Consider the following 14,341-nt stretch of genomic DNA (forward strand, 5'->3'; position numbering starts at 1 on the left):
TATGTATGTATGTGCATCGCATTGTGGAATAAACAGCGGTAACTACAACCACCGAATTTAATTGATTTATTGCAATATTTTATGCAAATTAAAGGAACTTTTGATTAAAAACTGAGCGACATAAAACTTTGTGCTAACAAAGCGTTAGATATTTATTTTAAAATTAAATCAGTATTAAGTATGTTGCGATTCGGCAAGTTGCAGTATATTTGTCTTTTGAATTTAAACTCTGCTATTTAAAACGTACGTGTTGTCACAACCCGAATAAAATATTTTTATCTTCCACGCGGCAGCGTATTAGAAAAGCTTTTTTTTGCTTTCATAGGTATTCTGTTATTAATTAACAAACTAAGCGATTTAAAAACAATAAACGCAGATTCATTTTGACTATTAACTACTTGGTGAACTCCTGACATTAGTTGCTGGAATAGTTAGTTGGATCCATTAAAGTTACGTATATACGAGGGCTGTCTGAAAAGTTTCCAACCTAACACACACACACACACACACACACAAAGAAAAAAAAAAAAAAAAAGAAAAAAAAAAAAAAAAAAAAAGATTATCTCTAAAATTACCTCTATTTTTCGGCATAGTCCACTTCTTCCAGCGATGTGAAATTTTCTCTGCAAAGTAGTAATTAACAAAGTTCATAACCTCCTCATTTGACGAAAATCTTTGCCCTCCAAGTGCTTTTAGCTTAGAGAACAAAACAAAACAAAACAAAACAAAAAAAAAAAAAAAAAAAAAAAAAAAAAAAAAAAAGAAGTTACTTGGTGCCAGGTCTGGCGAATAGTGCGTGTGGTCAAGTAGTTCAAACGATAATTCATGGATTTTCGCCATTGCAACCTCTGAGGTGAGAGATGGAGCATTGTCTTGGTGAAACAAATTTTTTGTCTTTTGTAAATGTGGCCGTTTTCATGCAATTTGTGCCTTCAGCTTGTCAAATAGAGGTGCATAGTATGCTGCGGTAATGGTTTTTCTTTTTTCATAATTCCATGGCTATCCCAGAAAACTTGCCGTCACTTTCGCAACAGAAGGAACAGTTTTTGCCTTTTTTGGAGCCGATTCTCCCATTACAATCTACTGTTTTGACTGTGTTTTTGTTTTTGGTGTGTAATGATGAATCCAGATTTCATCTACAGTGATTACTAGTCGAAACAACTCCGATTTATTCCACCAACAGAACGGTGCAAATGTTTACTTGGGCACGTTTTGGTATTAAAGTGAGCAAACGCAACACCCAGCGTGCAGCCAGGTTGCGCATATCCTAAATTTTGGTTCAGTATGTGGTAAACACGTTCTTTCTTTGGACATGTTCATAGCCGCTTGCTATCTTTCTAACCTTGATTCGACGGTCTTCTAGCATCATTTGGTGGATTTTAGGGATTTTTTCATCAGCGGTTGCAGTTTTTGGCAGTCCTGAACGTTCATCGTCACCCAAGCTGGTACGGCCACGTTTAAATTCAGCTACCCAAAATTGCACAGTAGTAAATGATGGTGCAGTCCCATATATTGTATCCAACTCCTCTTTAATCTGAATGGGCGTATTGCCTTTCAAAAACAAGTATCTAATGACAGCACGATACTCGATTTTTTTGCATTTTTGCAAAAACGGTCACATCAACTCACAAAAATAATTGTCAAACAAACAATTCGCGTTCAAAATAGCTGAAATTTTGATTGGTAGTTATCAAGTGATGCCCAAACAAGTCCCCCCTGTAACTTCGGTTGATTTGAGCTGCCATCTATATATCGAGATCGAAAACTTTTCAAACAGCTTTCCTGTATATTCTTTTTAATAATAAATGTTTTATATTTTTTTAAATTAATAAATAAAGATCCAAATACGAGTTGTGCATTTTCGGCTCGAAAATGCACAACAACGTTGATTTGTATACGAGTCTTTTATTTATTAATTAAAAAAATTATTATAAAATATTTCTTTTCATGTTTCCAAGTTTTGTTCTGCTGCCTCTATTTTATTGAAATATTCGTTATATATAGAATTTTATTAATTTTTAAGGAAATCAGTATATTAATTTTTAAAAAGTACGAATTTTCTTTTTGGTTGATGGAAAGAAAGGAGAAAATCTAGTCAGTTTTGGAGTTTAAATAATGAAATTGCAGTAAGCTTCTTTAATTGCGTTTATAGTTTGCAATGATAATTAGAGCAACCTTTATCGTAAATGCTGTATGGTTTTCCTACGATTAACGATGCCTGAGACCTACCTCATCGGATGTATGTTTGATTATCCTCCTCCGGCAAGAAGTTGCATTATGTTAATTTTATTGCAACCTTATGTTCAACTAAAGTTAGTAGTCGAAAGATTGATTTCAATTGTTATATTGAAGGGGAGGAGAGATAGTTATTATTTATCAGCTTGGTTTGATTTATTTGATTATGGCAAAGCACTCGAACACTATCTGCCTAAGAGTAGCGATGCCTTTGTGGAGGACTTTCTAAGGAAAACTGGCTTGTATGCACATGGGAAAAACTACAAAAACGCCTATGCAGCCAGCCGATTCGCCGGGATTCGAACTACCAGTGTCCAAGCACGGCTGCTGGTGGGCGCTATTCTTCATTAGAATACCTTTAAGTGGAACACTATAGGAAAGCTGCTTATGTGTAAAAAATTGCGTACTATCAGTTTTGCAAATGTTTACTCATGAATTTTTATATTTTATCAAATACTTTAGCATTTGTGTGTACAGGCAAATTATTTTATGAAACTTGTTTTGTCGTGACATTTCGATGATATGATTTATTCGTTTTATTATTATGACTATCATATTGCGCTTCGCTCTATCCAAAAATGGTGTTTTTTCTTGTTAAGAATAGCCTTTTGTTATTTGACCTGAATTGATATAATTATAGTAATACGTAATTACATCATTTTTATTGTAAAAAAAATTCTCTTTCTTTTTTAGTAAAATGGTCATTATTTTTTAAGAGCGTCTATTTCGGCAAAATCGTTCGTAATGTTATTCAGTGATTATCTATTCAGTACATAATTTCAGAATCTTTGACACAGTGGCCACGATAAACTTTTAAATAAAGAAGCAAAGTCCGTAAAGTCCGTATTTTCTTAAATACGAGATGAGAAAGCTAATGCGAGTAATTATATAATGATATATATTGCAGGATTTTTGATACTAGGCGTTTCATCGCTCCTCAGCGTTTTAACCAAAACGAAAAGTGCTTGTTTAGCTATTATTAATTCTGGCTATTATAGCTTAAGTTATAGAATACTGAAATAACTATTTGTTAGAGTTATCAGCCATTTAACTATGTTTCCTTAAAAAATAGGAATGCCACTTTTGCTGTTGTTAGATTAAAGCATTTTCATGTTTAACATTAAGGCATCTTCATATTTGAGAACGGAATTTTTATGGCCATTAAAATTTAAGAGTGAATGATTTTTTCGAAATCGTTCATTTGAAATGCAGTCATGAATTCCATGGTGTATTGCGTAAATTTTATTTATTAATATTTAATGTAAATCCTTTAAGTATGTAATCCTTTATGAATTATGTAAAATTTTAGGAGGATTATGTTACTATATTATGCGAAAAATTAAGACAACTCATAGTGGTTTATGGTCTTAAATAATTTAAGAAATTTCTCTCTCAAACGGGAGTTATAAGCAATACTCCTTTGGTTGCAGTTAAGTTTGCAAATTTTTTTCTCGCAAATCCTGTTTTATTATTAGCTTCATAAATGAATCGATTATCTTACTGGATATAAGTTAAGATGATCTCGAAAGCAGTTGAATAAGGGATAGGCGTTTTAGTAATTCAAAGAATATTGACATTTCAGATCATTTCATTCATGAAATATTAAGCATGATTGATGTAATTAATTATTCGATTACTTTTTAAAAAATTAGATGAAGAAATGCGCAGAATTAAGAACGCGTTTCTGCTTCATGTTAAAAGCCGTTGGAAAAGTACAAGCTGTTTCATTGGTTTCTCTCTGTTGTGCATCGATCTATCTGCGTTCTATCCTTTTCCTTATTATCATTTATTTTAATCTGTTGAACTGTGTTCCGGATTCTTTCTGTTATTAAATTATAAAGTTATTCTCAGCTGAAAACTGTGGAAATGATGGCAACTTATTTAAATCGTTGAAAGAATCTTATGAAAAAATTGTCTTGATTAGTCTAGTTATTTAAAAAGAGGATACCAAACTCGTTTTTGATGTGTTCAGTTAGATTTAGTCTATCGGGTAAACTCTGCTAGAAAGCTGATTACAGTTTCAAATAGTCTGATGTGGCCAGCGCATCACGCCAAGTCCATGTTTTAAATAACAGCAAGCTAATAATATATTACTGCCACTTGATCGTTTATAAATAAAATTTAATTTGTTATTCTTATAGATGGGAAGGTATACTATATAGTTGACCATGTGTAAAAACTGGTTATTTTTAATAGCAACATTACCAAATGTTTGGTCCTTATTTTTCTTTTCATTAAAAATTGCATTTTATCGGGCAGTTAAATAGAATAAAATTTAATTGGTTGTTTCAATAAAAGAAAATTAAGTGTTTATAATGCATTTAAAATAACTACTTTTAAATTAAAACCATAATTTAATTTTCTCTTGTGTTATTTCTACAGTATCAACAAATCTAAATTTAGTTTCAGTTATGCGTTTCGGAATAATTCAAAAGGAAAGCAATAGCTGTTTTCAAATTTGCTATCTTTTCTTTTGTTTCATTATCATCAAGTTTTAGTTTATATCGTAATATATTTTTTACGAAAATCTCTTCTGAGTTTCAAGTAAATGATCGCTTCCGCTATATCAATTTTAGCCAATATCTAATATGTTGTTACTTTTGATACAAAAGTCTTAAATATTAAAACTGAAGCGTTTTGGATTGTATTTTAATATAGTTTTTCATTAAAAACTGTTATGAGCTTCAAGTAAAGTGTCACTTCCGTTTACCATTAAAAACTGTAATGAGCTTCAAGTAAAGTATATCATCTCGGGTTGTCCAATTTTACCCAGAATCTAATCAACTTATAATGTATTTCTCCCGCCTTCTTAGCATGCCTTCGTAGTGTAGTGGTCAGCTCGCTCGGCGCGTATTCGAGAGGTCCGTGTTTCGAGTCCCGGCGAGGATATTGCTCATTTTTCATCTTTCCTGTTTTTTTTAAAAAAAAAAAAAAAAAAAAAAAAAAATTACTTAATGTCTCTATAAACTCTTCATTCGAATGCAGAAAGCATAAATACGAAAATTGGAAATTTTCGGAAGTTTGATGCAAGAATTATCGTTGATAATCCGAATTCAGATATTGTAAAAGCAATAAAAACACGTTGTGGGAACCCTAACTTGTGCGTATTCACTAAAATTTCATTGTTGAATTTTTGGACTGAACACATTCCTGCCTTACTTATGTATATAGGTTGGCAGAAGGTAAAAATTTTCGTGATCCATTTTCGATCTGTATTATTACATGCTTGTTCCATTTACAAGTTCTTATGACTTATAAACAGTATGTTGATCGTCGTTCAAAAATTCATTTCAGAACTTCTGTTTTTGTATGCATGAATCTTTTTTTAGCTGACAGGTAGATCTCGCTACTTGTATGTAGAGTCATCCGTCCTTTAATTAACGAGGTTATTGGTGAAGGGCGGTCGCCTTGACATCCTTTTTGGAGTTGCCCCGATCTGTGTTATTAGGCACATTGACCATAGGGGAAAGAATAATTACCGCTTCCTTTCCGTCCTTCGTCGACTAAACAATATTTTTTATGCCTGTTTATGTTTGTTTTGTGATTGTTTTGATTCTCACCAGGCAGTAAAATCACTCTCGTGATGCTGTCGTTCCACATCGTGCGTTCTCGACCCTCTTTATTTCAAGGTCACTCCGTTCTTTAACCCCTCGGCGGCAGACGAACACTGCAGCCTTGTATAATCGTGAAAGATGGCTTTGCGCCTGTGTACCCGTAGTTATGAAATGTGGTAATATGAATTTGAAGGAGTGCTTTGCATAGCCATAAATGGAATCATTTTTAAACCAATTTTATACTGCTGTAGGAGAAGTGTATTTAATTTTTAATTGTTTTTGTTTCCAGTTAATCGTGTGATTTAAGCCAAGTGTGCGAATATACGCTTCTCTCTTGTTTCTCCCCATATTTTTTAAATGGGAATTGATATCAGTAAATTTAATTTTTGAAGAAGTGCACTAATACTTCATAAAATTTCGGTAATGAAAGAGTATGTGGTCTACCGCTAATAGTTAGTTAGCTATTTTTAGACGGTAGTACTAAAATTGGTTGCCTGTTAACATTAGCACACTCTGCAAGTTTAACAAAGTTCAAAACATCCTGCAGAACATACCGTAAATACATTCACATTAACCCTGGAAATTCATTAATAAAAGTGATGACTACTTGCGATATTTATAAGGTATTGGATGAACGACTCTTCAAAGCAACCCTTTTAAGGACCACTTCTGCTTTTGATTTTTACTAATCAAAAGCAGCTGGAAGAAATTAAAATTTAATTGAACTATAAATTTAATTGGTTAATTAATTAATTTCTACACTCATTTCCATTTGCATATCCTGAATTATTTGTATTTATATTTAAAAGTAATGTTTTAATGGCAGCGTTTAAAGAATAACTAATTCGTTAAAAGTGGTAGATACTACATCATTGCTGAAATTTTCCGTTTACAGTTCTTCTAGAAATGCGTCAGAAATATATGATTTAAATTCAGGCAAACATAATATGCTCTAAAATGCATTATTTTCCAACTTAGCAAATCATAAACTGTTGTGCTAAATTAAGTGGATAAATCCTCTTCCTCTCTTATACATTAAGAATTGAAAAGTTGCAAAAGTTTTCATGTCATGCTTCTAAAAAAAAAAAAAAAAAAGTATACAATGCATCTTCTGTCATTATTACATGGATAACGATTTTGTGATTAAAATTGCGATAATAGTTTTAGAGCCAACATTTTTGTTCTGCTTTGTATTGCTATAAATTTAATTAATGGAAATGTATTCTAGTGTTCTTAAAGAAATAACAGGACATAAAATTATATTTCAAAACATTGTTACTGAAAATTCTTTCCAGTAAAACATGTTACATATTGCTTTATCCCAAATTAGATAGTGGTTAATGATGCTGACTATCATACTGAAGCCTGAAGAAGGCAGGGATGTTTGTAAATGTGTAGTCAGAGTCGTAGCTAGGGTTTTCAGTGCCCAGGGGCAACTGAAGATTTCGCGCCCTCTACTGCTTGCCAAGGATGGAAAACATTTAATTCTAAAATGCCGTAACATCTGTTTAGCGTCCCTTGGATTCTGCGCCCGGGAACAGATGCCCCCCTCTAGCTACGCCCCTGTGTGTAGTGTATGTATAGCATGGGAGCACTCAAAATATATGGTAGGCCAAAAGTCTTCTCGAGTGGGTTTATTGATAGAGTTAAGAGGGTTTAGAGATCCTTGGACTTGTCCCCCGGGATGCTTTCTTTAAAAACTGGGACGGAACTAGACATATTCGTACTATCAACCTATATGGTGCTTAAAGCTCATCCAATGATATATGCATTCTGTGCCACAGTGAAATCCATGGGCTTGTTCTGATTAGGTCAGACAAGTGAGGTTAGTCGCAACAACACATATTGCTTGCTTCGATGGTTTTTAAGTGTCCATTTATCTACTGTAATTAGTTATTTTGCCATTATTTATTAAGAGTTCTGTTAGGACTCATTATAATATTTTTCATATTTAATTTTTTGGTCGTATTTGATGACTTCAAATATGACTTGTTATAAAATGAAAGTATATTATTAAGAGTCCTATTTTAAATATATTATTTATTTCCATGCAGAGTTTTCAGATTTATGCATTTCATTGTAATATTTATAGTGTTCAACTATGTATAACAATATTCACAATGCTCAATATTTACTATATTTACAATGCTCAGTTAATTCATTGTAACATTTAATATTTACAATAAAACTCTTAATAGTGGAATTTTTTGAATCAGTTAAACACTTTTTTTTTTAATTACAAGTCACGGTCTTGCCACATTGACTGTCCAATGTAATTTTTTTTAATTACATTGCACAGTCAATATGGCAATGCAAAATGGTATTCTTTTTTATAATTATTTATTATAAAGAAGAATATATATATGATTTTAATGAATACTATTAGTGTAATTTCATAGATTCTGCTCCTAATTAATAACAATATAGAAAGAATGTGTATTGCTTTTAAATCCTTTAGCTTGTTAATCAATAATAGACATAAATTTGGAGGAAAAATTAAATAATTTATGTTTTATCAAATGGCAGCAGTACACTGGTACCTGAAAGATAAAAATCATGTGGCAACACATTTCTTTTAAATCACTGAATTCATTGATTAAACTCTGTGGAAATACTTGAGTCAGTGAAAATGTTTATTATTATATGCAAAGAAAAGAATCATATTTATGTCTTTTTTGTAATACATTTCTTTGATAATTTTCACAATTTTCAGCTTTGAAAGCAGAATTTATGATTTAGTTGATAATACAGGTCACCATTTACTTAAAAATTACTCTTGAATTACTTTTTAAGGTTTCAATGAATGTGTGTTTACTTAGTTATTATTTTGTTCTTATGCTCTGCTTGTCATACTTTTCAGAGTATACCTGGACACACTACTTCTGTAGAATGTGTTAGTTTCGATCCTAGAGAAATTATGGTATGTGCAGGCTCTTTATCTGGTGCTCTTAAAGTTTGTGATCTGGAAGCTTCAAAAAGTAAGTTTCTTTTAGATAAATTTATAAAATTTATATATTTTCTTTCATTTGAATATCCTAATCATAAATTGTAAGGATTTAAAAAATCATATTGTTATATGAAATGTTTGAAAAAACATGGCTGCTAGATTTATTTTCATAAATATTAATCCTAAACACATATACATCTAGTTGCAATTTTTTTTTCTTTTTTTAAAATACGATAAATGTGGAACAGTGTTTGTATTGTAGCAATGAAATTCTTAATAAAACTTGTAACAATAAAATTCTTTATTTGATCTGGTCCCTGTAGAGAAAAAATATGGGAAAATGTTTTTCTATGGAAATTTTTAACATTCTCAGCAAAATTTAAATTATGATAAACTGTCATCTTTCAATGTGCCAGAAACTGTCATCTTTCAATGTGCCCTTCCAATGTAAATAAATAAATTATGACAAACTGTCATCTTTCAATGTGTTTAAATTATGATAAACTATCATCTTTCATGTAATTATGTTTTGAACACTTTATGATAACTGTGCATGTGTTTATGGAGAAAGAAAATAAATTAAAAATTTGCCTTCAATCCAGAAATAATCAGAATGCTCTTTTTTTTTCTTTTTTTTTTTTTCCAGTATTACCTTAAAAGTATTTTATGTGAGTAAATTTTCTTTGAAAATGATATGATGTTAAAAAGAATTAATAACACGTGTAATAAAAATGTTGATAGCTGTAGTATTCACTGCAATCAGTAAATTATGGAGGATTTTATGTTGGTAGTTTCATGCAATACTATCAGGTTGGCGGTGCTTGCTATTTAGAGGGAGATTTAAATAATTTCAGTGTTATTTATAACTTTAGTCCTGATTTTCTCATTTTACTTCTAAATGATATATTGTTGTCTCTTCACATTTACCTTATGATTCTGTATAATTATGCAGAATTTGTTGAAACAAAGTGTATGTTCTTCTCCGTCTTAGATCAATTTTGTTAAATTAGATCTAAATATATATATCTAGGATCAGCCTTTCAGGAAATAAAGTTTATGACTGTCTTTTAGAAACATCTCAATTGTATATAGCCATACACTAATATGTGTGTTATACATGGGTAATTTGTACTGGGATATATTGCAGATATGTGAAACTGTGGATAATAGAGAAAACTATATTTAACAGAATTTCTATGTAACTTTGGTAAATTCAATGAGATTTAATTGATAAATTTGACACCATAAGACATTTTCAGTGTTAACAAATCATAATAAAAGATAATTTAGGCAATATTAATTTCTCGTTAATAAGCCAATCATGGCTTAAGTGTAGAAATGCTGGTAGCATCACTTCTGTTATGCTTGGAAGCTATTGTAAGGTAAATAAAATTGGTTTCCCCTTCCACTAAGTCACATCTATTAGGAAAATATATGCATGTGTTTACAGTCATGATTATTGTGACAATGTAGTGTCTAGCTTGTTTCAGTGGCTTTATTTCACATTTGCCATAGCTAAACTTGAAGTATGTTTTTAAGGTCATATGCTCGACCTATATTTCGAAACTTCAAACAGCATTTTTCTCCACTGTGAATACTGAATCAACGATCCAGTAGTGTATACTGAAACCACAGTCCAGTAGTGTATACTGAATCCACGGTCCAGTAATGTACACTGAATCCATGGTCCAGTAGTACAATGACTACCAATAAGTATTTCGACACCTGTAATAGAAAGAAAAACTAACTTTATTCAAAATCAATAGTTGGTAGAGCCTCCATGAGAGGTAATTACAGCGTGGACCCTCCGGGACATACTTTCCACAAGTCTTTGTATGACAGCTAGTGGTATTTTCTTCCACTCGGCTTGGAGATGACATAGAAGTTCCTTCACAGATTTTGCACGGGTAGTGCACCCCTGAATTTGGCGATGCAACTCGTCCCAGAGTTTCTCGATAGGGCTCAGGTCTGGACTGTGGGCAGGCCAGTCCATTCGATGAACTCCATGGGCACCATATCAAGCCTTGATTAACGTCGAAACATGACAACTCGCATTGTCATCCTGAAAGTAACAGGGGTTCAACATGTAAAACTGCCACAACGTAGGAAGCACATTGTCATCCAAAATAGTGCAGTATGCATCGGAGTTGAGCTTACCATGAATGGTGACCGAAGGTCCCAGCCCATACCAGGAGAAACACACCCAGACCATAATTCCACCTCCGCCGAAATTGACTGTTGGCACAATGCATTCTGGCAGGAGACGTTCTCCAAGTAGACACCAGGCGCAGACCCTGCCATCCGAACGGTAAAGGGTGAACCTTGATTCGTCACTCCAAAGAACCCGTTTCCACTGATCTACGGTCCAATTTCGATGTGCCTTGCACCACATTAACCGAGCAGTGCGGTTGGACTTTGTGATCAAAGGCTTATGGGCAGCAGCACGACCATGAAAACCAAGCAGATGTGCTTTATTACGGATGGTATTCATTGAAACAATACTCCCGGATGCCTGTTGAAACTCCTCGCGGACGAGGGCCATCAGTTGGGTGCGGTTCTTCCGAATTTCTCTGGACAGCACTCGTCGGTCTCTATCTCCCAGTTTCGTTGGTCTCCCGACTCGGGGCACATTCCGACAATCACCGCTCACCTTCCACTTCTTAATCACATAGGCCACTGTCGATTTTGGGTACTTCAGATCGCTAGATATGTCCCTTAAGGATCGGCCACATTTTTGATACCCGATAATTATACCTTTCTCGAAATCAGAGAGCTCCGAACTGCGAGGCATCTTGCATGCGACCAAAGCTGATGCTGTTTCCTACACGATATATACCGGTGGAGTCCGTGACGTACCTTAGGACCACAGATATCGTCATTTGCATAGGTGTCCAAATACTTATTGGTAGTCAGTGTATACTGAATCCATGGTTATGGGACTATGATTGTATGCACACTGCTCAAAAAAAGAGGAGGGGACAGCTCCTATATCTCCCGTTGTACTGAGCTGATTGACAAAATTCAAATTGCGTTTTTCGTGTCTCTAAAGTGCGACTTAGGATATATATTACATTTATATATAGTATTGTTCTAACATGGGTACTTTGACACAAAATTGGACTATTTTTGAAATAACACACCAAATTTTTCCCATATTTCAATTCTACTACTTAAATTATGCCTAGATATTAAATTTTGTAAAATGTGTATTCAATTTATAATAATAATAAGAAGAATTCACTTGGCACACTTTTTAATATATGGCAACCAATTTCCCTTTCCCTTCCATTATGCCAGAGCAGAAAAAAGGGCACCTCATTTCTATATTTTTACATTGTGCATGAGCAGAAAAAAAGTCGCATCACTCTTAATTTCTAATAATTTTAGCTAAGTGTCTAAACCACATTTGATGTTTTATTGCTTTCAATAAATATGCCAAAATTGAAAGCGTGCCAATATATAAATTCACGTATATCTTCGTAAATTTTGAATAAAAACTGTAATTTTTTGCAGGTATGCTTAGGAATACGTCTACTTTAAGATGATGGTAAAAATTTTATAGATTATAATTCAAAATTTTTTCTGAAAAATTTATAAAAATTATTTTTAAATAAATCATAAAAAATGGGAGAATTTTTTTGGAATGAACTTGAATTTCGAAATGTGAAAGGAAGAATAAAATAAATTTAATAAAAAAGAGAGGTTAATAAATATATACCCAACTCAATCAACATTGAGGAGCTAAAATTTTTAGAGCTAATTTTTTAAAAACTACTTATGCGATTTTTACAAAACTTGGCAGTTTGGCATAATTTGAGCTGTAGAATCGAAATATGGAAAAAAATTAGTATGTTATTTCAGAAAAAGTCTGATTTTGTGCCAAAATACCTATATTAGAACAATGCTATATATAAATCAAATACATATCCTAAGTTATGCTTTCGAGACATGAAAAACGCAAGTTGAATTTCGTCAATGAACCCAGTAGAACGGAAGATGTAGAACTGTCCCCCCTTTTTTTGTATAGTGTACATTTTTACGTTTTGGAAGGGTATTATAGTTTTTAGTTAGTGGTTTTTATCGGCTATAAATAAAAATAAGGTAATGTTAATTAATGAGCTTAACCCTCTCGCTGCGCATCCCACGGTTTCCATGGGCAACCTAAATATAGTAAAATTTGCGCAACCCCCGATTTCCGCGGGGATGAATTTTTGCCGTCTATTTAACTGTCCAACCCGCTCTTTCCCCATTCAAGGTTTCCTTTCAGCTTTTCTGTGATGTTTAATTGTTTATTTATATGTGGGCTAACAGATGGTGTTAGTTGTCCACATTTCTGCCAGATATACAAGAATTTGTAATGTAGCATTTTGCACACGCTTTTCAGAGCTCAAAGATGTCTTTGCAGGAAGAGTTTTGCGAGTGATATAACTTATATTCCTGATGATATTTTAGACACTGATAGTAGTTCTGACTCGGATTTCAAGTATATTGAAGATAGTTATAGCGAAACTGATGAGAATTTCTCGGATTCATCTGTAGATAGTGATGAATCTGAAAATTCAGTTTCTATTGAATACGTTCGACAGTGGTGCAAAATTGATATGCAAAATATTACATTATGCAAATATTTTCATTAGTATATATGTTTTACCTTTGTATTTCATAAAATACTAGCGACCCGCTCCGGCTTCGCTCGGGTATAAAATATATAGCCTATGTCACTCACTGAAAAAATGATTAATTAAGTTAAAAATACTTAAAAAATAATTTGCTATTTGTGCGACTAAAAACAAAAGATAATCAACAATCATCAACAACAAAAGATACATATTCTATTAAGTTCTTTTTCTGAACTTACATACCTCACCTTAAATTACAATTTTTGAAAATAATTTCCCTAATATTAAATTGATTTAACTCTAAATTTTAACCAAGATCTTAATAGAAAATTCCAATCCATAAATTATGGTTTTATTTAATGTAATCTTATCTAACCTTATGTACTTATAATTACTATAAGTACAATTTAAAAATTAACCTTAGAATAGAATAGAATTAATATTTTAAAACTACTATCATACAATTATTTATCGTAACTTACTTATAATGACTGATATGTTGTTGCGCTGAAAAGCACGTTTTTATTAAGTATATTGTTATTTTCCTCGCTAGAGAGGTCCGATAGTAAACGCGTCCGATCGCTGCTAAATTCAAAGTGCTATAGGGAGAACCGCGGCCTCCGACACGCTGTTTATAGGCACGCTCCTGCCGCCCCGGCTGGCTGGTACCGCCACAAATGCTATGTCCTGCAATTTTTAAATTTGTAGACCTTTTCAATGTGTACAATACTTAGTACATTATTTTGATAAATCTCGTAGGGTTCAGCCTGCATTTGCAATGTAAGCGGAAAAAATGTAATTATTTACGACATCACATTAGAAACCTCAAAAATAACAGTATTTCTCCACTATTTAATGGATGTTATTATACATATAAACCTTCCTCTTCAATCACTCTATTAAAAAAAACTGTATCAAAATCTGTTGTGTAGTTTTAAAGATTTAAACATACATAGGGATATAGGGACAGAGAAAGCGACTTTGTT

The 14,341-nt window shown here is 32.6% G+C and overlaps 1 protein-coding gene across 2 annotated transcripts in view; it reads left to right on the plus strand.

Annotated features, from left to right (window-relative positions):
* The window catches only part of LOC118199897 (katanin p80 WD40 repeat-containing subunit B1-like), a 162,054-nt gene that overhangs the window by 97,465 nt on the left and 50,248 nt on the right, over positions 1–14,341 (plus strand). For both annotated transcript variants that reach the window (XM_035371764.2, XM_085818324.1), the window contains exon 3: positions 8,650–8,767. In XM_035371764.2, the coding sequence (XP_035227655.2) occupies positions 8,650–8,767 (118 nt within the window). The remainder of the gene's footprint in view (positions 1–8,649; positions 8,768–14,341) is intronic.

This window comes from Stegodyphus dumicola, chromosome 6 (assembly GCF_044657685.1).
Source record: "Stegodyphus dumicola isolate Sdum_Otavi_A_Nest chromosome 6, ASM4465768v1".
Classification (NCBI taxonomy): domain Eukaryota; kingdom Metazoa; phylum Arthropoda; class Arachnida; order Araneae; family Eresidae; genus Stegodyphus; species Stegodyphus dumicola.